The sequence below is a fragment of the Malania oleifera genome, chromosome 1, assembly GCF_029873635.1.
Source record: "Malania oleifera isolate guangnan ecotype guangnan chromosome 1, ASM2987363v1, whole genome shotgun sequence".
In the NCBI taxonomy this organism is placed as follows: Eukaryota; Viridiplantae; Streptophyta; class Magnoliopsida; order Santalales; family Ximeniaceae; genus Malania; species Malania oleifera.
In genome coordinates, this window is record NC_080417.1 from 62,874,440 (window position 1) to 62,897,242 (window position 22,803).

A 22,803-nucleotide genomic window follows, 5' to 3' on the forward strand; every position below is an offset into this window, starting at 1 on the left:
TTCGATGCATAAGTAAGGGAAATGCTTCAGAGAAACTAAATGCAACAGTAAGAATGGGTGTTGAATGACTTACCTTGGTCTCTTCCCTGCGTCCCTTCTTATAGGGGTTAGAGTTGACCCTTGAGTTGAATTGTCTTTATGACATAGGGGCGTGAATCGCTTCCGGGTCATAAAGTGCCCACGTGTATCACTCCGACCGTTTAAGACGCTGGCGTGGATCTCTCTTCCTCTTTATTGGGTTGAAGTTAATTGCTCTCGTCAGAAGGTCTAACTTGGGGAGTGATGACTAGACATTGACCTCCTCTTATTAACTGATATATTTTGGGCACATCAAATATCATTCACCTCTCTCCAGTTTTAATTAGTAGGATGAACCTTTTCGTAAGTATTATTGCTTTCGAAATAATATTATCGGTAGATGAGTCATTGTTTCGAGATACTATTATGTTAATATAGATTTAGAATTTTAATTATTCATGCAATTGATTATATTGATTATTAGGCAAAAGACATTAACTTTCGTTGAGGTTTAGCAAAAAGGTAGAGACCTCCAATAAGAATTTAAAAATTTTAGGAACTTTTCTTAAGATTTAAAAAATTCTAAAAACTTGTCCTCAGGCTTGTAAAAAAAATACAAATCTCCACTTGTATTTTGTAAAAAGATAAGTTTTTTGAAATAAAATTTATATATATATTTTTACAAATTTTATGGAATTCTGTAATATTTTTTCCACGAGAGAGGGCTTTTGCCTTTTTTAATAGTTAGTGTTTTTACTTTAAAATATTATTTGTATTATTAAAACAATGAAATTTTTTAGAAGAGAATGAATTTTTCAAAACATCAAAGAAAGAAAAGTGAATGCTAAATATTAAAATCTCAGTGGTGTGGCATGATTCTTTAATTTATTTCGGGAAAAAAGAGATTAAAGCAAGCGGATTCGGCGGGACCCATCCACCACGCCAACAAACATCGAGCGAGGATTAATTGCTTAAAGTATAGAGGCTAAAAAATCTTTACCAGGTTCTCAGCGGTCAGCTCTGCGGGTTGCTCTCTCTATTCGCCCCGGGGACGCCCTACACATTCTTCTACAGATTCGAGCGTGCAAGCCCGGAACGCCTAGGGCTTTTCTCTTCCATGGCGTGTGTTTTTTGACTCCATGTGAGTATCAATCTTCTGCTTTACATTTTTTTGATTTTGTACGAGCAGCTGTGATATGATTGTAGGGTTTTAATTGTAGTTTCTTTCCCGTAATGTTTCCTGACTCTGATTGAAAGCGCCACCGCTGGTTCTAAAACTAGGGCTTACTTTCGCGTTACAATGATTTTTCTGAATCGCGGTGTTTTCTTGTTGGTTTGTGGAAACCCTAGTTTCATCTCGTACAGAATTTACTGCTTATTTCAATTGATTTTTTTTCTTTTATGAGTTTGGTTGCATCTTGTTTAGTGCAAGAATGGTAGTGGACGAGTTGGCTACTGAATGTTGCCATGTACAAGAAAAGTGCCTTTTTTCTTTATGACCAGGATATGCCGCTAACTTTGCATGATTGGTTTGGAGTGCCTCTTTACTCTGATAATATTATTCTGCAAACCAACTCTGTAACCTGTATTCTTTTAATTGCTGTACCTGATGTGCTTGTGCCACGATAACACAATGCTTTGTTCAATCTTTGCTTGTTTATATTTTTGTTAAATTTTGAGTTTGAGATTTTGGTTTTCAGTCAATAAAGAAATTGGAGCTGGGGTTACCAGCTCGTTTGGATGCATTGATGGCTTTTCTTGGATGGCTTTTTCCAGTACTTACCTTTCTTACCGACATTTTATTTTTGAGACGGGGAAGCATTGTTTGCTTAGTATATACTTTGGCATTTACCAAGCAGTCTTGTACCTGTTATTATTTCTGTAGGCACTTGCTTATGACTTCATCAATTGCTGGTTGTAGCATGAGACAATAAGCTAATTGGCCTTTGTAAAAGCTAAAAATGGAATAAATCAGACAAATCTAGCTAGTATTCAGTTTGGATTGTTAGCCTCTGCCAAAATAAACTTTCAAATTTTTTTTCTTTTTCAAATTTTAAAAAGAAATGTTCTCATCTTCAATTATTCTTTAATTTCTATTGAGTTGCATGCAAACATCAATGGTTCCTTGACTCTCCAATCTTGCTTATGAATTTTTTGCTATCTTTTAACAGTCACCCTCTTATCAAGTTAATTATCTTATCTTTGTTAGTATATGACTTATTTTCTACCCTCTTGTGCTTTTCTCTTCCACATTTTGTCCCTCAACTCTCCCTCTCCCTCTCTCTCTCTCTCTCTCTCTCTCTCTCTCTCTTCCCCTAGTCACACACGTCTGCATCGTGATTATCTTTCTTTATGAAATTTCAGTCAATGAGACCCGAACCTTTTGCTGACTTGTGCATATTTGGAATACAAGCTAAAAAATTTGGCTGCAATTTTTTTTATTAATTTTAAGTACAAGAATACAATATTTTAAAATTCTAATAACAAGCAGAAGAATTTCAATTTATAAAATGTTTGTTTTAGGCTATTTTTATCACACAACATACCTAATTTTACCTTTACAATTAATGTTTGTAGAGAAATAAAATCAAGGTTTGTTCTCAAATCATTTAGGCATGCTAACCAAAACATTCATGTATAACAATGCGTCATATTTATCTTGGGCTGGAGAATCCAGTTGGTACAAGAATATTATATTTTAAAATTCTAGTAAGTAGCAGAAGAATTTCGATTTATAAAATGTTTGTTTTAGGCTATTTTCATCACACATATCTAATTTTAGCTTTACAATTAAGGTTTGTAGAGAAAAGAATAAAGGTTTGTTGTCAATTCATTTAGACATGCCACCAAAACATCATATTTTTCTTGGGCTGGAAAATCTCGTTGGTTTTGGAATTGGACGTTCTGACCAAACTTTTTGAAAATTGCGAAGATGATGCATACTATTTTATTTTGTAGAAAAGAACAAAAGGAGGATACTAATATTGCCTTCAATGCCTATTATTTGTACACCATTAAATATTTAATTTAACATGAAATGTTCAAGTTAGTGCAATAGGAACCATTTGGAGTCCTAGAAGATATGTGTTATGAATTATGAAGTTATATTTATTTTTGAAGTTTGAAACATCCTAACCAATTTAATTTTGAAACTTTTTTTAGGCTAGATGACGTCATTATTTTACTCTTAAAGTTTTTGTTTTTTGTTTTTCTATTGTTTAATCTATTTCCTCCTCCCTTCTTCCCCAACAAAAAAAAAAAAAAAATCCATTTTCATGTGTAGTTTCATGTTTTTTTTTTTAAATGTAAATATGTTTGTTCCTTGTAGTCAGGTGCTAAATTTTCATGATTTGAGCTTTGAATGATTTGAATATTTTGCACACTTGGTAATAACCAATATTGCATTGTGCTCTTGACAAATTTACAATAGTGCTTAATCTTTTTAATCACAACGTTGTTTAGTTATTTTCAAAATTCGAAGTTATGTTGATGTTGAGCAGTAAAACTTTTAGTTTAAAACACTTGCTTTGGTGCCTTTCTGGTCTTTAAGGGTTTAGAAAAGCTGAAAACATTGTCTGCTAGCACTTCAAGGAAGAAAATTAATATCTTGGCAGTGATCGAAACACTGTTTGTTTTGAGGGACTTGGGGTTGATCACTTGGAATTTTACAATAAAAAAAATTTGGATAGATATTGTGCATGAGTAATCTCATTTCACTGCACAATGTTTGTGAAGTGCTTTGTTCATTTCATTTGTTAGTTGTATGTAATATGTGTATGGTACTATTCCGTTGATTCTCTCGTTGAGTTTGATTTCTGCATGCCAACTCCATCATGCTCATCCTTGTGTAGTATTCCTCTTGACATTTGCAATTATTGCAAGATGTGCTCCACTAAAAGTGAGGCATTCCAATTAGTTGAAAATCCATTTGATGTAGGCATCAACCTTCTTCCTTGAGTGCGTAGATTCTCATCAGTATGCGCAGATGGCTGTGTAGATGCCGATAGGCTTGATTCCAGGATTAGTTCTGTTTGTGCTATAGTTCCATGTCTCTCTATGTGAGTACATTTACCCAAAAGCTAATACTAGATATAATTTTTCTGCAGTACATAACGGGGTGACTGCGTGGAGGTTCATTAAAGTGCCTTCCACGGTGGCGGGTGCAGTGATGTGGCAGGGGAATTCTATCTATTCACAAAAGAAACATATTTGGATATTAATTCATTTGGATTGAGCTCACATTGTCAATGTGGAGATAACTCCAAATGTTTTGGCATTGCAGCATACATTCTGCTTCATGGTTCATGAAGTGGAGGAAGAACACATTATTCATCATGTTACAGAATTCTGAAATTTGTGCTGAAATAATGCTTAATATGGACATGTGCTGAAGGGAAGTTGCTCTCCATAGGAGATGGGCTCCTGTTAGCTCGAAGGAATATGTCTGGTTGTATATGAAGGCTGCAATGCTCAATCAGCTTTTGTTTTGAGTTGGCCATTACATGCTGATCATGAGAAGTTCTGCTGCGTTTGGAGCAGTTAATATTGAGAGTCCAGGATTTATAAGAAACTTCTGAGTATATGAGGGTTCAGCTGTAAAAATGTTCCATTTGTAGGATCTGAGCATGTGTCTGGTGGGAGGAATTTCTTGTGGAATCTTGAACTTGTTAGTTTGTTAAAATTGGAGGTAGGGCTTGAGACTATATTCAATTCATTGCATTGCCTTCAAAATGTAATATTTGGCATTGTAGAATTTAAGGAACATAGTGACTGGAAGAACAAAACTGTTTGGTTCTATTTCAAATTTAAAAAAACTGTGTGTGTTATACCACACACAATTCTCACCATTGTGGCAATTGTGGAGAATTTTGATGGGATAATGGGCCAATCGGAGTTTGAATTGTGGAATTTGAAAGTGAGATAATACTTGACGAAATTTGGCGGAGGTTTTCCATTCTTCACTGAGTTTCAATGTGGACTGTGCATAGGTGGAGAAATTTTTGATACTTCTTGGGTTCAAGAGATTCAATCCTGTAAAGATATTGAAGACATGAAGCAGTTCACTCCACTTAGCTACATTAATACATGGGGTTATTGTACATATGTTTTAATAGCATGGTATGGAGTTGTAATTCATTTTAGAATAGTGGTTTACTATCTATTTTAGTATCATTTGTACTCCTGTAGGGCCTTCAATGCTTCTAATGTTAGGTGTATCTCAAGTACAATTAAAAGAAAGGCCTTCTGAAAATTTTATTTCGTTTTTTTGTTTGGGCCATCATGAAAGATGGCAAGAGAAGGAATTTCAGAGTGAAGGATCTTATTTTTATGAGATTTAATGAGGCATAGGGGAAGTGGTTAAAGTTTTGGTGTATATCATAAGGGTTTGGAGAGAAGATGGAAAATTTGTTTACTTGTTGTAAAGCATTGGATTGCTTTATCTTTTATTTATTCAATTAAGTTTTGTGATGTGAGTGTAATTTATGTTGTATTTGCGTTTCATACTTTTTCCTGATTGGTTTGGGAGAAATTGTTTTTTCATAATATCTATAGATATTGTGCACAACTACTGTAAAGTTTATGAAAAATCTTTTTTATTTATTAACCGCCCTCCTTGTTTAGCTTGGATATTCAATTACAATTATCTTTATTACTATCATTTTTTGGATAAAAAGAAGTAGCTTTATTGAACTAGAGAGGAGAATTAGATACAATGAAGGAGAACAAGAAGTTCTCACTCTCAAACAAAGAAAAACTCTTGGTTGACTGCTTGAAACAACATCTTATAAAACATCCTTCGCTATAAGCACAAAGAGAAGCTAAATACCTTACCCTATGTCAAAGAAGCCCCTCTGGTAATCTTTTTCTAGCATAAGTTCCTGAATTCCTTTCCATCCAAATTTCAAAAATTCTTTCGTCAACTTTGAACAAACCCAATCTTCACAAAAAATTCCAATTAAGTGTATTCAGCAAGTCTTAAGCGAAAGAGCAATGTAGAAAGGCATGCGATGCATCCTCAGGACTATTCCCACAAATAAAACAAATATCAGGAGGCAAGGCTTTCAAAGGCCTCTTATTGTGCAAGAGCCAAGAGATTGTTGGTGTTAACTCTATTAAATGCCACTAAGGGACTTTAGACTCCTAAATACCTTGATAGAGAGGAAAATCCACACCTGCCTTAATAAGCTGAGAAAAAAAAGACTTGCATGAATAAATCCTAGATGGATCAAAGAATCAAACTCTACCATCACTTGTGTTGGAGATATGGCAGCTGTCTTCGCCTTTAGTACAAAATGAGCAAAGTAGAAAACCCCTCAAACTCTTTATCATTTAAATCCCTTCTAGAATAGTCCCAAGAAAAGGAATCAAATAATTGTTGTGAGAAGAAAGACGATACAAGCGAGCAAAGGAACATGACAAAGCATCCCCCCCCCCCCCCCAATCTATACATCTTCCTAGAATCTAATTTGATTACATATATCTAGTTGAAACTTTGATAGAAGAAGAAAAGAAGGATAAACTTGCGGAATGAACCTCAAAGGACTCTTTGAAGAACTTCTCAACCCCAAATTATCATGCCACCCATTATCTCGTATGCCATATTTTCTTTTTTATGACTTTGTACCATAGGGAGTTCACATCCACTTTGGTAGAAGGGTAGCATTTTTTGAAACTAAATCATCGAGACTTGACCCTCCTTCCTTTGACCTACACACCACTTCCCATTTAACCAAATGACCCCCCTTCTCTCCTACACATAACCAAAGAAATCCCTCGTCACCCTCTCTAGCTTTTGAACTACCCTTCTCGAAAGCCTGAAAGAGATATAGAGGAAATAATAGACAAACTAGCTTGTGTAAGAGTAATTCTACCTCTTAAAGAAAACAAAGCTTCTTTTCAACCATCAATTTAGCTGCCTTTGTCATCACAATATCCCAAAAAGCTAAGGATGTGGCTGACCTCCCAAATGGTATCTTAAATAGGTCAAAGGGTACTCTAAAATGGCACACTAGGGAGGTCAATTCCAAGATCCCCTCATGATTAATATAAATCGGTCTGACACCACTCTTACTCAAACTAATCCTACTAAAAACTTTAGAATAGTGAGTGTTTACAAAAGAATCAACATGGTCATCTACAAATGATGGTGTCATTGGAAAATTGCAAATGAGACACTATCTCCTCCTCCTTACCCACCTTAAGACACCTCACGACCCTCCTTTCTATCGCCTTATTTATCAATCTACTTAACACATCTACCACAAGTACAAATAGAAAAGGCAATAGGATTCATACAAATCCAAATTCAAGGCCCAAAAGCTTGAGGTGTATAAATATCCCTAACTCTAGCTTGATACATCCAATATACAAGATGGGCTTAAATAAAGGCTTCGTGAAAACATTAATTGATCCACACATTTCACAAAAGTAGTCCTCAAAACCTTCTTCAACACAACATCCCTCACAAAGTGATAGTCAACTTTAATGTGCTTTGCCCTCTTGTGAAGGACCAGATCGCTATTAATATAAATGATAGCTGGATTATCATAAAACATAACTATTGGGCTTTGCTATAAAAAATCATATCTCTAACATAAAAGACTTCAACCACATAAGTTCACTCATAGTCTAAGCCATAGCTTGGTATTTTGCTTGAGCACTAGATCTATCTTGCTATGCTAGGTAGTAAGATTTCGTCCCACAAATGTACAGTAGTAATAGATCTTCGATCCTCAGCCAAGTCAACCTAATGTACATCGGAGTATACTGTGATCTCATTGTTTCCATTACAATTATATATTAAAACTTTGCTTGTAAAGCCTTTAAGATATTGCAAAATCTTAAAAACATAATCTAGATGTGATTGCTTAGATTTTCTATGAACTGATTCATTGCCCCCACAACAAAAGTTATGTGAGGTCTAGTTATAGTCAAGTAGACCAACAACCTATATCAACATTGGGATCCAAAGGAGTATTGGTTTAGCTCCCAACATATTATTCTCACTTAGCATGTCAACAACAACAACAACAACAAGCCCTTAGCCCCACTAGGTGCATTTCAAATGCCCAAACCATCTAAGCCACCGCTCTCTTATCTTGTCTTCAATTGGTGCTATGCCTAAATTATTGCGTGTATGCTTGTTTTTTACTTTATCTTTTAATATTATACCACTCATCCACCTTAACATTCGCATTTAGGCATTTTTTACTTTTTGTACATGTTTCATAGTTGCCTGCTGAACCATAAAGCATAGCAGGCCTTATAGATGTCTTATAAAACTTTCCTTTTAATTTTAAGGGTATTCTATGATCACACAACACACTTGATGCAAATCCTTTTCTTTTCTAACCAAGGAACTTCCTTAGGTACTCTATCATAAGATTTCTCTAGGTCAATAAAGTAGAACCTTAATGTACACAATGGTGGTGCTTTCATAGAAGTGAGCTGTAATGAAAGTGATGGTAATGAATGTTGTTTCTTAGGTGTATGGTCAAGATGGTGGTCACTAGAAAACAAAAATGCCAACTTGTTATCGAGTTGAGGTTTTCATTGCATGTGTCAAACTATGAGGTATGGTTTTAAAACTTGGATTAGTGACCAACCTGGTGAAGCCATTGGGTTGGTTGGACCGAGTCGAAGCGATGTCAGCATGACAAAAAATATGTATATATATTATTTATATGGATATATATATATTTATGTCTATATATATATATATATATATATATATATATATACACACACACACACATAAGTATATGTGTATATTACGAAAATAATATTACACATAAATTCCATATAAATATTATGAAATTCTTTTTGAAAATCACAAATGTAAGCCAATTCAAGCAACAAAAAAAATCACTAACAACAATCTATAAACAATTTGTATTACTTTTCTTATTTTTATAAAATATTGATTACCACTTATTTTTAGTCAAATAAATATAATTTGAAGCTGGTATATAGGCTGTCTTAGTGTGTATGTGTGTGACCATTCTGTGTTTTTGGTTAATTAAATTTGTTATTTACTCCATGAATAAGAGTATCAGAGAAAACCTTATATTGGTAAAGTGGTAAGCTAGGCCACTGCCATGTACTATCCTGAGGTCAGGGGTTTGAATTGCAGCAGGAGCATTCCATCAACTTTACTTTCATTTTTAAAGCAGGGATTGCCTGTGTCTACAACCCCAATTTGGACTGGGTTGGTTGGTTCAACACCAGTTTGCCCCATTTCCGGTTCTGTGATGGTACGACCATTTCCAGTTGAGCTTGGTAAGTCTGGCCTGTCCAGTTTAGGTTTCTAAAGCATGCTATTAGGTAGTAAGTCTATATGGAGATGGATGAGTTATCCTCTTTGTCAGTCTTTTTGAATAATTGTCGAGCTTCTTTGGAAGCTGATAGCTGCTCTTGGTCTTTGGGCTCCCCAGGGCTTTATTCCTGTAAATCTTTTTGTGAGTTCTTGACTAGCACTTATTTTTCCTTTCTTCTCTATAAAACTATTTGGGAAGCCAAAGCCCCTCCCTAAAATCAAAGCTTTTCTCTGGCTAGTTGTGCATAATAGGATCAACACCAGTAACTTGTTACAGATTAGGAGACCGTTGAAGGCTCTCTCTCTGCATGTTTGTGTCCTTTGTTTTAATTGCTCTGAAACTGCTTTGCATCTTTTCATGCATTGTGATTATTCTTGGAGATTTGGAACAAGCTATTTAATTATTTTGGGGAATGTTGGGTTTGTCTAGAGACAGTGGAGGGGTTTTTAGCAATTCATTTTGTTGGTTTTGGTAGGAAAAAGGAAGGTAAAGAGTTATGGAATTGTGCGCTCTTTGCAGTATTTTGGGGCCTGTGGATGGAACAGAACACACACATTTTCTCAGGGAAGAAGCTGTCATTTTTGTTGGTTTGGGAGAAGATTCACTATTGGCTTCTCTTATGTGTTTGGTTACTGTGAAATTCAAGGGGGTGTACTTTTCGAATATTCTGCGTGATTGCCATTCCTGGTTGACTTGTTAGGGCATGCTGATTATTTTGGGTCATTTTTAGTGTGTCTTGGTTTCCCCTTTTTTCTATTTCTGGGGTAACCTAGAGTTTGGAAAGGAGATGTCTTATTCTCCTGTTTGTACATTCTTAATCTATCAATGATTTTTCTTTTGTGATTTAAAAATAATCTTTTCATGAGCTTTGGATTTATTTTTGTATGTTTGAACTAAAAATTTGTTTTTTTTTTTTTTGGCCTGGCTAGGGGGGGGGGGGGTTGTTGCGTTGGCTGTGAGGAAGCGTTAAATGGACATTGTGGTTTGCTTATTTTCGCCCTAGTAGGTGTGTTAGATAGAAGTGATCTTTTCATTGTTATTTTATTAGTATGAAAGGATCATGTTGTACATGGGTCTAGCACAACAAACATCCATGTTGCTTAATGCCCTATAGTAGCCCATTGTTGACTATGGCATTTAGATTGAAGACACTATTGCTTGCAAGACTTCATTCCTCCAGTCAACTTTAGGAATATAATATTTCCATATCCGATGCATCCATCCGTTAAGCATGCCGCCCTTAGTGGATTAGCGGATTAGCGTGGCTACCCAGTTGTACCAAGACTTAAGACTTCTTCTTGTGTGGAGCTAGCAGGGTCCTCTCATTCCTAATTGGGCCTAGGACCTGTTAGATCTTGTTAAGGCTTGATATACATTATTGGCCCACAATCTAACAGCTTCACGACCTAACAACTTAAGCTTTTAGGTGAAGTGGTTGCTTAATATGGTATTACACCATGGTTGATAGGGGTCCTAGGTTCTAGTCTTGTTGCCTGCATTTAATGTAAGTTTGTTGAAAAATTACTGTGCTCTTGATATGGGTGTTATTCATTATTTGTTTCACTCTCTCTATGCAATCGGGCTGCACATGTGGGGGAGTGTTAAGGTTTGGTAAACATTGTTGGCCCACAACCTAATAGCTTAAGCTTTTAGGTGAAGTGGTATTCTAACAGATCCCCTCTACTAAAAGGCCATAGAAAGAGATGCAAGTAGAATAGTTTCTCACATAGGGCCAAGTTACTCTCCTTAAAAGCAATAAACTTTCTTGAGTGGGAATCACTAGTGGATTAAAGATTTGAAACATGTGGAGCAGGGATTGAGAGCTGCTACTAGCTTCATAAAACGCAAGTGAAATCTACTGCGGATGTTGATTTGGCATAATCATTCTTTTCTGAGATAATGGTTAGGTTAGCCGCTTCAGCAGGCTAATTTTCCCTTTGATTTCAGTTGCTGCAATCTTCCCTTGTCTATTAACCCAACTATTTGTGGGTAAAAACGTGAATGTTGCTTTGACCACTTTAGCTACTTTACTGTCTCTCTCTCTCTCATGCTCACCTGTAGATGCACTTACATGTATTACTTGTATTCAAAATCATACTCATGCTTAATCATTCTATGACCTAGTTGTTGGTCACATTGATTGACACTGTTTGGAAACATCGGGGCCTCAGATTTGGGAGTTGTACTTGGGCATTGAATTTTATTCAAATCCCCACAATGCCAAATCTAAGTGATGTAGGACAAGAAGCAAGATCTTGGGAAGATCCTTGTTGGAGAATACTTAGAAGAATTGGATCGACGATTGCTGGGTTTAGTTAGTAGTTTATTATGTGTTTGGTTTAATTAGTATAGTATTTTGTGTATTTGGGGGCTTGTTTATTAGTTTATTATGTGTTTGGTTTAATTAGTATAATATTTTGTGTATTTGGGGGCTGCTTGTATTTGTGTATTCTAGGGGTATGTTTGTAATAGGAATGTAGTTTTAGGGGTTGATATGTAATTTTGTATGAAGAGGCTTTCTTATATATAGTGTGTGAAAGTCATTTTATAGAAGTTCTTGAATTTGAATTGAAGTGAATGTGAATTTTCTCTTTGTATCTCCTCTCTCCTCTCTTCTCCTTCCTCTCTTCAATTTCTTTCTTTCATGGCTGCAGATCCTTGATGCTGCCCTTACATCATTTGGTATTAGAGCCCAACCACGACCTTCTTCTTCTTCTTCTTCATATCAGTAAAATATTCCAGTTGTATCCCCAATTTTTGAAACCCTAATTTTGTAGAATAATTTTGTGACCATCACCATAAAAGCAGAACCCCTTGAAACCCTTTCCTCTGAAATTTCATCACCATTTGACCATGTGTGTGGTGCCTAGCGCCGGCAGAAGGTTGGCCAGCGGATGACCCTTTGCCAACCTTCTGTGCTTTTCTCATCACACCACCACTACCATTGTAACCTGCACCTCTTGATCTATCTTTGCCTCCACATTTTGATCTCTCTTTGCCTAAAATCTCATTGTCGTAGGACACTCGCTGGAGTCTCATGTGCCCCATGCATGGGCGATGCGTGTGAGGAGCTCTATAACTCTGTTCTGCATGTTCCTGTCTCACGAGAAAATGCCCCAGCCTTGAGATTTTGGGTTTTCTCCATGATGTTTTGACTAGCAAGGGATTTTGATTGTGGACACAACATATTGCAAGCAAGTGTGATAATTCGGCATGAAACACTAGAAATTGGAGAATTAGAGCACCATCAGTAGATTCAGCAATTTGGAGTGTGGATTTGTCACAGCTAGCAATAACAAATCAGTTTGCATCACTGTGTTGTGAGTTTTCTTTATGAATTTGTTTCATTTCAGCATGACAATCAATATCAAAGGTGCATCAAAGATAGTTTATGAGAAATTAAGAGTAAGGTTTGTGGGCAAATTGTATTAAGGCTTTTGGTGATATATAGTTGCATTATATATGAATAAATCCAGCAATAGGGTGACAGCTTATTGGAAAAATGAATGCTTTCTATCATACTCTAAGCATAAAATAAACACCTTTCTTAAGTTTGGGGAAAATTTTTGCAAATTCATGGTGGAAGATGTCCTATGAATGTGGTTTCTAGAAATGGAGTCACTTAAATGCAACTTCATCCAGAACTTCATCTAGAGCCCTATGAGGTGTCTTGGATTGGTAGCGCTATCTTTCATGTTTATGAAAGATGTTTGGTTCCTATCTAGATGGGTGACTATTTTGATAATGTTTGGTGTGATATCATGCCCATGAATATTGGCCATTTTCTCCTTGGTTGGATGATTTGGGTTTGAATCAAGGACATGAGAGCACATATGTATTCCACTATACTGGGAAGGGAATCATTTTGAAGCCTGCTTTACCAACCAACTAAGACAAAGAATCTGAGATTAGCGATCAAGTCAAAGTTACTCAACTTGAAGACACTACAAGGAAAGCAATTGTGTTCAAGGCATCTAAAGTCTCGTTGCTATCATTGAGTTTATCATTTCTAATGTGTTTATTGATGCCAACTCTCAATTCAAGGCTATGATGCTGCTTCTTGTATCACTCAAGTGCTAGCTTTTGAAGTATCCAAGTTTGCTTCCCACTTCTGATCATAGTTGTCTAATTGAGATTTGAAGCATGCATCGAAGTTCAAATTTTGGGAATCATGAATCGAGAATTGAATTGTATATCAAGATTCGATACAAATTTCCAAAATCAATTCTAAATTACATACATATATTGATATATAAGCAACAAGCAAATAGTACAATACATTTACATCTTCACAATAAAAAAAATCACATTTCATGTGTATGCTTTCATGAACAAATAAAAAGTAAGGAAATGAGTTAAGAAATATTAATTAAAGAAATGAACATTATGCTGTTTAAGGGAAGGAATTGGGAAAAAAAATAAATAAAAAAACTGAACTAATAGTGTTTATCAACAATTAAAAAATCCTTTCATTCATATTCTCTCTTGAATTAAAAATAAAAAAATGATAATAATTGAAAAATATACCGAAAATATTGAAGAAAAAAAACTTTTGAATCTTAACAACATAATAAATTGTGAGTAACACCTTAACCAATGTGTCTTCTATCCCTTCTCAATGGTAGAACACTTGACTTCAAGAGTGAAGAATGGTTTTGTAAGAAAGCAACATAGGACCCAAAGTTCTATTTTATCTCTTTTCTAGCACAAAAAACTGACATGGACGAGGAATGGAAGCTAATTGTGTAAAAAAAGCAATTAGAAAAATGAAGAAGAGGTTTTAAACAAGTTGGGCTTGTTAGGATATGATAGGTCTATAATTGTGTGAATCTATAGATTCGGATCGACTAGCTAGATTCACGAGGTGAATCAATAGATTCGGCAGCGATTCAGTTGATTTTAGATTCGTAATAAGATTCGAATCGATTGGTGTGGAATTGATACGAATCGTATGAACCAAATGGTGACTTTTAAGATTCTAACAACTATGCTTCTGATCCTCCAACATTTCTAAATTTGAGGCCGAATTTTTTCTAACTAGGTGGAGAGTTGATGTAGGACAAGAAGTAAGACCTTGGGAAGATCCTTCTTGGAGAATACTGAAGAAGTATCGAGGATTGTTGGGTTTAGTTAGTAGTTTATTGTGTGTTTAGTTTTATTCGTATAGTATTTTGTGTATTTGGGGGTGGGTTTGTAGTATTTGTGTATTCTAGGCATATTGTAATGTAATGTATGTAGTTTTAGGGGTTTATATGCAATTTTATGTGAAAAGGCTTTCTTATAAATAGTGTATGAAAGCCATGCTGTAGGAGTTGTTGAAGTGAACGTCAGTTTCCCCCCTTGGATCTCTTATTTCCTCTATTCTCCTTCCTCCCTTCAATTACTTCTAATCTCCTCCATAGCTTCAGATTCATGATGCTGTCCCTGCATCACTAAGGCTCTGAATCTATGATCATAAGCATAACATAAGTGGGAGATTCTCAAATCACATGCTGATGCTTCTAAACAAATCTTTAGGGTACTGAGAGGCTTTCCAAACTCATGGATTTCCAAATTAGGATCACTTTGCTCCCTTAAAAAAAATAAAGATGTACACCGCCATGGAGTAATGCAGTGTTATCTTCTGCATATTTCTCAATAATTCTCTTCTTTCTTTTAGTGTACTTATTTTATATATTATTTTTGAGCAAGTGTTGGATTTTTCTTTTAGTGTACTTATTATATATATATATATATATATATATATATTTTGACTGAGTGTTGGATTTTTTTATTGGCTGTGCTTACTATTCAATGCTATGTTCTATGTGTGGTGTTGCTTCTTTCATATGACAGATTTTTATGCTTTTGGCTTCGGGAATGTAGTTGCTGCTAATGCTGCAAACTGGCCTCTGTTTTGGAAGCTCAAACTTTTCAATGGCATTAATATTTTTACTGAGAAAATAATTTGAGTGAAGTGAAAAGTGACACAGTTATTGTGATGCATCTATGTATTGCTTCTCCTTGCCTGCAGATTATTTAAGGGAGGCATTGCTGCTCTCAAGAGGAGAGGAATGAGCAGAAGTGGTAGGAAACGCCATTCTAAGTGGGATTTGAAAGAAGTGCCCCAACTTCCACTTGAAAGTGTGCAAGCTGATGACCGGTCTGGGAAATCCAATTTGCCTTTTTATGGTAAAGAACCACAACCAGGCCAGCGTGCTTCAGAGGTTGCTGGTCCTAATGGTAAAAAAAAATGGTCTGTTCTGGACTCCATTGATATGCTGAAATCTAAGTATAATTATGCATTGTCACTTATGGAATCTTTGCAATGGAGCAGGGGTTCACAGAATAATGAGAGCAATTATAAAGACAACAATAAATACTTGGAAGGCACGATGGCATGGGATGCAGATGGAAGTTATGGCATGAAAATGTCTCCAGGTTTTGATGAATGGAGACAACAAAATCGCACTCCTTCCCCGAAGGGCAGCTGGAGCAGATCACTCAGGTTTGGTTCTATACTTTGTACACCCACTTACATTCTCTTGAGTTTTCGGAAACTTCTAACTTTTTTATTGTGGCTTTTTGAAATTCTATTATTTGAATTTTGATTGCCATTTTTCTTTTAGCGTGGATACCATTAGAAATCATCCGTTACTGTTACGTAACAGCATTGCTTAATGATATCACTGCCTTTTGATACCATTATGTGTCACGTAATGGTATAAGTGCCTTCTGATACTGTTGCAGGATGATATCTAATAAGTGTCCTGCATCACGTCAATATCACTTAGTACAGTCCAGTGAATCTGCTATGCTGTCGTAACAGCCGTTATGGTCTGTTACACACCATTACTGTTGGCTATAGGCTGTTATGCTTTCAGATTAGTTGTGAATTTCTCTAACAAGTTTTTACACTATTTTGTACTTCTAAAAAACATTTCAAGCTTTTAAAACTTAAAACAGTATTTATAAAATATAATCATCATATGTGCTATCAAAGGGTCAGGAATTTTACTCAAATTAATTGTAGATAAGAGTCTATTTGTCATGTTAAGATAGAAATAGTTTATAAATGATGTTTTGAGTTTTGAGTTTTGAAGTGCTGGAATTGGTGTATTCCCAAGATGAGGGTAAATTGGGTATTTAAAAAATTTCCTTCCTAGGTCAACTAACCAACAGTAGGATAACACAACCTAGGGTCGTTTAAGCATTCCCCAATAACACAGATAAACTACCTAGCAAATATTTAACCTAATAAACCAATCTCAGTATTATCAATCATTCAATGCATATTAGTAAAACTATCTGAGTAATAAATAATAACATGCAAGTGCAAAAAATAAATTGCGGAAATGTAAAAGCTACACCAAATATGTTATCAGGGTTCAGCCAATACTGCCTACGTCCCCGCCTCAAGCTCATAAGTAAGAGGATGGTGCACCTAGTTCTCCTAACCGAGTTTGAACCAGTCCGGGACTTTTCACAAGGCAAGTTTCCCTCTTTCGACCACACATCGGGAATACAACCAATAAAATATTTGTGTACAAATAAATTGCTTCTAAAACAAACTGATGTATACACCAATAAGCTCAATATGTACTCACGTATGATATGAAAATAACCTCAATGTGAGTATGGTGATTTTCTCATAAAATAACCTTTGTATAAAGATGTTTATGATAAGTGCTCAAAGATTTTAACCCAAATAAGAAATCCCTCTAAAAATATTTTTCTAAATAAAGTGCTGAAGAATCTAGGGTTTATGACTCAAAAATATTTTTGCAAGTACAAGTAAGTGAGCCTTTGAATCTTGTAATTGATGTGCAAGATTCACAAGTAAGAAATAGTTTTTCTCCAAAGGAATGAAAATATATGGAGAAAACTTAGAATTTCCTCTCAAGATAATGATTTTAAAAATAATGAGATATGAGAGGATAAGTAATATGATTTGTAAAAAATGAAATGCCCAAGATAAAGAATACTCTCTTGAAAATGATTTTTTGAATAAATAGCAAAGAGAGGATGAAAAACTAGCTTATAAAGATGAAAATATGATATAAAAATTTTAGAGGATTTTCTAACCAATCAACTTGCTAATTTTGAGTTATGAGGGGGTATATATAGATTTGGGTGAAAATGTGACCGTTGGGGACACAGAGGTCATTTTAGAGAAAGATTAATGATGTTTAATTAAAATTAATCTTGTTTACTTGCGGTAAAAAATTGACCAACCCGAGAGGTTTGGTCAACCATATTCAGGATTCGATTGACTGTATTACTATGTTCGTTCGATCGTGGCCATTTTGAACAGGAGATATGGTCGACCGTATTAAGGCGATTTTAAACCGTTCGAGGTTCGGTCGACCAACAAAGAGGTCGGTCGGCTACGCATACAATTCGGTCGACCGTGGCTAAATAGAACTAAAGATTTGGTCGACCGAGTGTACGAGGTGTCAGGCATGTGGCAGTTCGGTCGACCGAGGACACTGTGTTCAAAACTGGACGATCGACCCTACGAAGTCAAAATGTTGACTTCTGTACGGTTCGGTCGACCGTATCATTTATACTGCACAAGTTCGGTCAACCGAGGCTTAATCTCTTCAGCCAACAGTGATTCGGTCGACTAGCATAGTATAACTAGACTGGTTCGGTTGACTGAGGCCCTTTCAATGGTCATTTTAAGTTCTGATTTTTATTTGAAGTCACCCCTATTCACATAATTATAACTTCTGAGTTATAGGGGATTTGTTATGAGGTGCTTGGGGACCTAAGGTCAGTTTATGGCTTAGGCTTTTAAATTAAGCCCAAAAATTCGACGTCGGTCGACCTTCGGTTGACCGAAGTCAGGGTTGGTTCCCTACGGTCTGTCTATGGTCATTATTAAACTTTCATTCATACCATGCATGCGATGTATTATTACACACCAAATAGAAAAACTTAATGCAATACAAATGAAATTTAAATATCTTCAATTTTTTTTTGGTCTTGCGACTTCCTTGGAATGTGCCAGATGATGTACATGTTTTTCGAGTTTCTTCTGACTTCCATTTTCAGTCTCCTTATGTGTGTGTTCTAAAATGTTACCTGTTCAAGCACTAAATATATGCATAAGACACTAGTGGTTTGTCAGCATCAAAACAGAGATCGGACTCAAAAAGTCAACATAAAGTATGTTAGTGGTGGGATAAAGAAGTCCAAAAATCTGTTAAGATGAAAAGAAACTAGTTTAAAATATGGCAAAGTTGTAGGAATATAGAAAACCTTGAAAAGTATAAAAAGGGAAGAAAAAAATGCAAGAAGGGCCATTAGTGAAGCTAAGCATAGAGTTTATGATACTTTATATACTACACTAGATACAAAAGAGGGAGAAAGAGACATTTATAGACTTTCTAGAGTTAGAGAAAGAAAATGTAAAGATTTAGCTAATGTAAAAGGTATAAAGGATGAGAATGATAATGTCGTAACTAAAGAAGACATAAAAGAGAGGTTGTTGAGATACTTTGTAAGCTGTTTAATGAAACCAAACTGAAAACTTGAATGTGGATGTGACAAATGAGGAAAAGACTAAAAATATGAGGTTTATTCATAAAATTAGTGTCCTTGAAGTTAAGATGACTTAAAAAAAATGAGAAGTGAGAAATTTGTAGGACTAGATAACGTACCAATTGAAGTTTGAAAATGTTTAGGGGATACAGAGAGTATATTGTTAACTAATCTATTCAAAACTATTCTAGAGACCAAGAAAATACGAAAGGTAGTGGACATAGTAGTTAAAAGCGCGCCTCCTAGGCGCAAGGTGCAGTGAGGTGAAGAGGCTTGCACCTCATACTAGGTGGGGCTAGGCGACCTACAAGGGGCGACGCTAGGCGAGACGAGGCGCAGTGAGGCGCGCCTTGTGAATTTTTAGTCATTTAAAGGAGAGAAATATCCCAAGCCAGACCCGTAGCCCTCATTCGACTCGAACAAACAGAGCCCTAGCCCCTTTCGACCCTTCGAAGCCCTTCGTGAGTTCGTTTGCGAGCCTTTGAACCAGCCAGAAGCCTTCGTGACTTTGTCTTCGAGCTTCGAACTAGGATCGTGAGTTCGTCTTCGATATTTTGAAGAAGCATGACCCTGTGCGACTTCGTTTCGATCCAGCCGGAGCCAACCCTAGTTCGTCCGCCTGCCTTTGAAGCAACCGTGAGTTTGTCTGCCTGCCTTTGAACACGACGTGAGTTCGTCACGTCGTCTTCGACATTTCGAACCAGCAGCGAGCTTGTCTTTGAGCCTTCGAACCTTTGTAAGTCTTCTTCTTCTTCTGCTGCTGCTGCTTGTGTCCTGCTGCCTGCTGCATACTTCTTCTTCTTCTTCTTCTTCCTGCTGCTTGTGCTTGCTGCGTGTTGCGTGCTGCTTCTCTTTTTCTTTTTCTTCTTCTTTATATGTAAGCTTATAAATTAACTATGTAGTTTAATTAATGTAAGCTTATAAATTATAACTAATACATGATATTTATTCTTTTTACTGAAATTTAGCTACTGTTTTTTTAATTTGTAATATTTAGTTTAATTAATGTAAGTTTATAAATTATAACTAATACATAATATTTATTCTTTTTATTGAAATTTAGCTACTGTTTTTTAATTTGTTTGGAAATGTATTATATAAGTCTTAAATTTTAAATGGGTTATTGTTTGGATTAGGCTATTAGCTACTAATACAAAATGAGTTATTGCTTAATTTGCCCGAAATATATGATGCATTGTTTTTTCAGTTAGGATACGGGATACCAAGTCTAAAATCTTAAATGGATTCTAGTTCTGGATGTGAGGCCTCGGCAAAGAAAGATCTTGCATGGAAGTATGTACATTTGGAGGATCAAAAAAATAGAAATAATTTGACTTGCAATTTTTGTGGTAAAGTCACAAGGGGAGGAATATTTCGGGCAAAACAACACATTGTCGGAGGATTTCGAATTGTGAAAGAATGCTCTAAGTGCCTTGCTCATGTACGTGAGGAGATTAAAGAGTATATGTTGAAGAAAGATATGGAAAAGAAGGAAAATGAGCTATTGCCCGACTTTGATGATATAGATCATTATGGTGAAGATGAAGAAGATGAAATTCAAAAAATTGACACTCGTGGCAAGAGAGTGCTTACTGGTGATGGAAGTAAAAGATCATACCAATCCAACTTAAAGAAACCAAAACAGAAGGGGCCTATAGACTTGTTTTTTACTCTCGATCCAAAGAAAGCGGTTCAAGCTAGGAAAGAAGGGAAGATGAAGCAAACATCAATAAATGAGGCATGCAAGAAAAAACTAAGAAAAAAGGCAATGGGAGATTTTGCTTGGTGGATGTATAATGCAGGAATACCATTAACACTGTACGTCTGAGCAGCTTTGCAGTGACACTTGAATCGATGGGACAATATGGTCCTGGAATAAAGCCACTTAGCTATCATGAAGTGAGAGTTCCTTACCTAAAGGAGAAAGTTAGTCGAATGAAAGAGTTGTTGAAGGTCCATAAGGAGGAATGGACAAAATATGGCTGCTCAATTGTGTCTGATGGTTGGAGAGATTCGGTTGCTAATAAGGACATAATAAACTTCTTAGTGAACTCTCCAAGGGATCAGTATTCATCAAGTCTATTGATGCTTCTAATCTTGTCAAGAATGCAGATAGAATGTACAAATTACTTGATGAGATAGTAGAGGAAATTGGAGAATCAAATGTGATTCAAGTAGTAACTGACAATGCGTCAAACTATGTTGCAGCAGGTAAGAACTTTTTTCTAGAACCACTTTCTATAGTGTATATATTGTTTATTTTAATATTTTAATGACTTCATTTCTTGATTTTTGAACAGGGAGATTGTTGGAAGCAAAGATGCCACATCTATATTGGATACCGTGTGCTACTCATTGCATTGATTTAATTTTGGAGGATATTAGGAAGATGCCTTCAATTCATGCAACTTTGAAAATGACAATTTTTTTGAATGGTTATATCCATAACCGTGTTGGTGTGGTGAACTTGATGAGACAGTTCACTGGAGGAAAGGAGATACTAAGACCCGAAGTTACAAGATTTGCAATTGCCTTCATCACCCTTCGTTCAATCCACCTTCAAAAGAACAATTTGAGGAAGATGTTTACTTCTAAAGATTGAAATACTACTAAATGGGCAAAGGAGGCAGCTGGCAAAAGAGCAGCTAGTATTGTTTTGATGCCTACTTTTTGGAGTACCATCGTCTATGCTCTTAAGTTAACTGTTGCATGCAGCTACACACTACTTGAATTCGGAATTTTTCTATTCAAACCCCAACATTTTGCAAGATGAAGAAATTATGACGAGTTTGTACAAATGTATTGCAAGGTTACTGCCAACTATTGAAATGCAAGATAAAGTTTCAAATGAGTTGGAAAAATACAATGCCGCTAGTGGTGTCTTTGGAATTAGTTTGGCAGTGAGACAAAGGAAGACAAAAGCACCAGGTAAAGTGGCATTTGTACTATCTCTTTCTTTTTGAAAATTATTTTTGCTATTTACCTAGTAGGTATTCATTTAAAATTTATTTTATAACAGCGCAATGGTGGATGGCATATGGATCAACAACTCCGAACTTGCAAAAGTTTGCTGTGAAAATCCTTAGCCTTACGTGTAGTGCTACCGGCTGCGAAAGAAATTGAAGCATATTCCAACATGTAAGTCATTAGTATATCGTGGATTAATTATTAAAGAACATGAACTACCAGTCTACTGCTTTTTAGAATCATTATTTACCATATTACTTTAAACTTTTTGCAGCTTCATAGCAAAAGGAGAAATAGGCTATCCCAACAATGCTTGAATGTTTTGGTATTTGTGAAATATAATTGAACTCTGAGGCGTCCATACGACAACGTGACACCATTGATCCCATCCTCCTAAAGGACATGGATGATAGTAATGAGTGGTTGATTGGTAGGATGGATGGTGATTCTGATGAGGATGATGAACTTGTGATTGAAGATGATAATTTGACTTGGGATTCTGTTGCTAGAGTTGCTGGACTAAACAACCCCCCGCATCACACTAGATCAAGAATAAGTACCAATATGCCATCATCGTCTAGAGGAAGAGGAAGAGCTTCATCTAGTAGTGCAACCAGTGCTAGGGGTCGGACCACAATGTTGGAACTTGTAGATGAGGATGAAATCCAAGTGGATAGTGTAGAGGAGACAGAAGAGGAAAAAGATGTTGGAGAAAACAATTTTGATGATGAAGAGGAAGATGATGATATCTTCGCAGACATAGTTGATGATGAGTGACGAGTGATGATTGAGGAGGATTTTTAGATTTTATACCTTGGAAGTCTTTTATTGTACTCTTTTCTTTTGATGTTGAACTATGTTGAATTGTTGATGCTTTTGGGCTTCGTCTTGGCAATTTTATTAAATTTCCAATTTTGTTATTGAATGTTTTGGCATTTTAAATTCTAATATTACTAGATATTCATGTGTTCATATA

At 35.8% G+C, this 22,803-nt stretch overlaps 1 protein-coding gene across 5 annotated transcripts in view; it reads left to right on the forward strand.

Moving 5' to 3' along the window:
* The first annotated feature begins 959 nt into the window (after positions 1–959).
* Positions 960–22,803, forward strand: part of LOC131160604 (zinc finger CCCH domain-containing protein 55-like) — a 45,410-nt gene continuing 23,566 nt past the window's right edge. For 2 of the 5 annotated variants that reach the window (XM_058116446.1, XM_058116458.1), the window contains exons 1-4: positions 960–1,159; positions 4,125–5,136; positions 15,349–15,570; positions 15,652–15,822. In XM_058116446.1, the coding sequence (XP_057972429.1) occupies positions 15,389–15,570; positions 15,652–15,822 (353 nt within the window). In that variant the 5' untranslated portion in view covers positions 960–1,159; positions 4,125–5,136; positions 15,349–15,388. Of the gene's footprint in view, positions 1,160–4,124; positions 5,137–15,348; positions 15,571–15,651; positions 15,823–22,803 lie in introns of those variants that run through there. The other 3 variants (XM_058116440.1, XM_058116451.1, XM_058116467.1) reach the window with 3 other exon arrangements.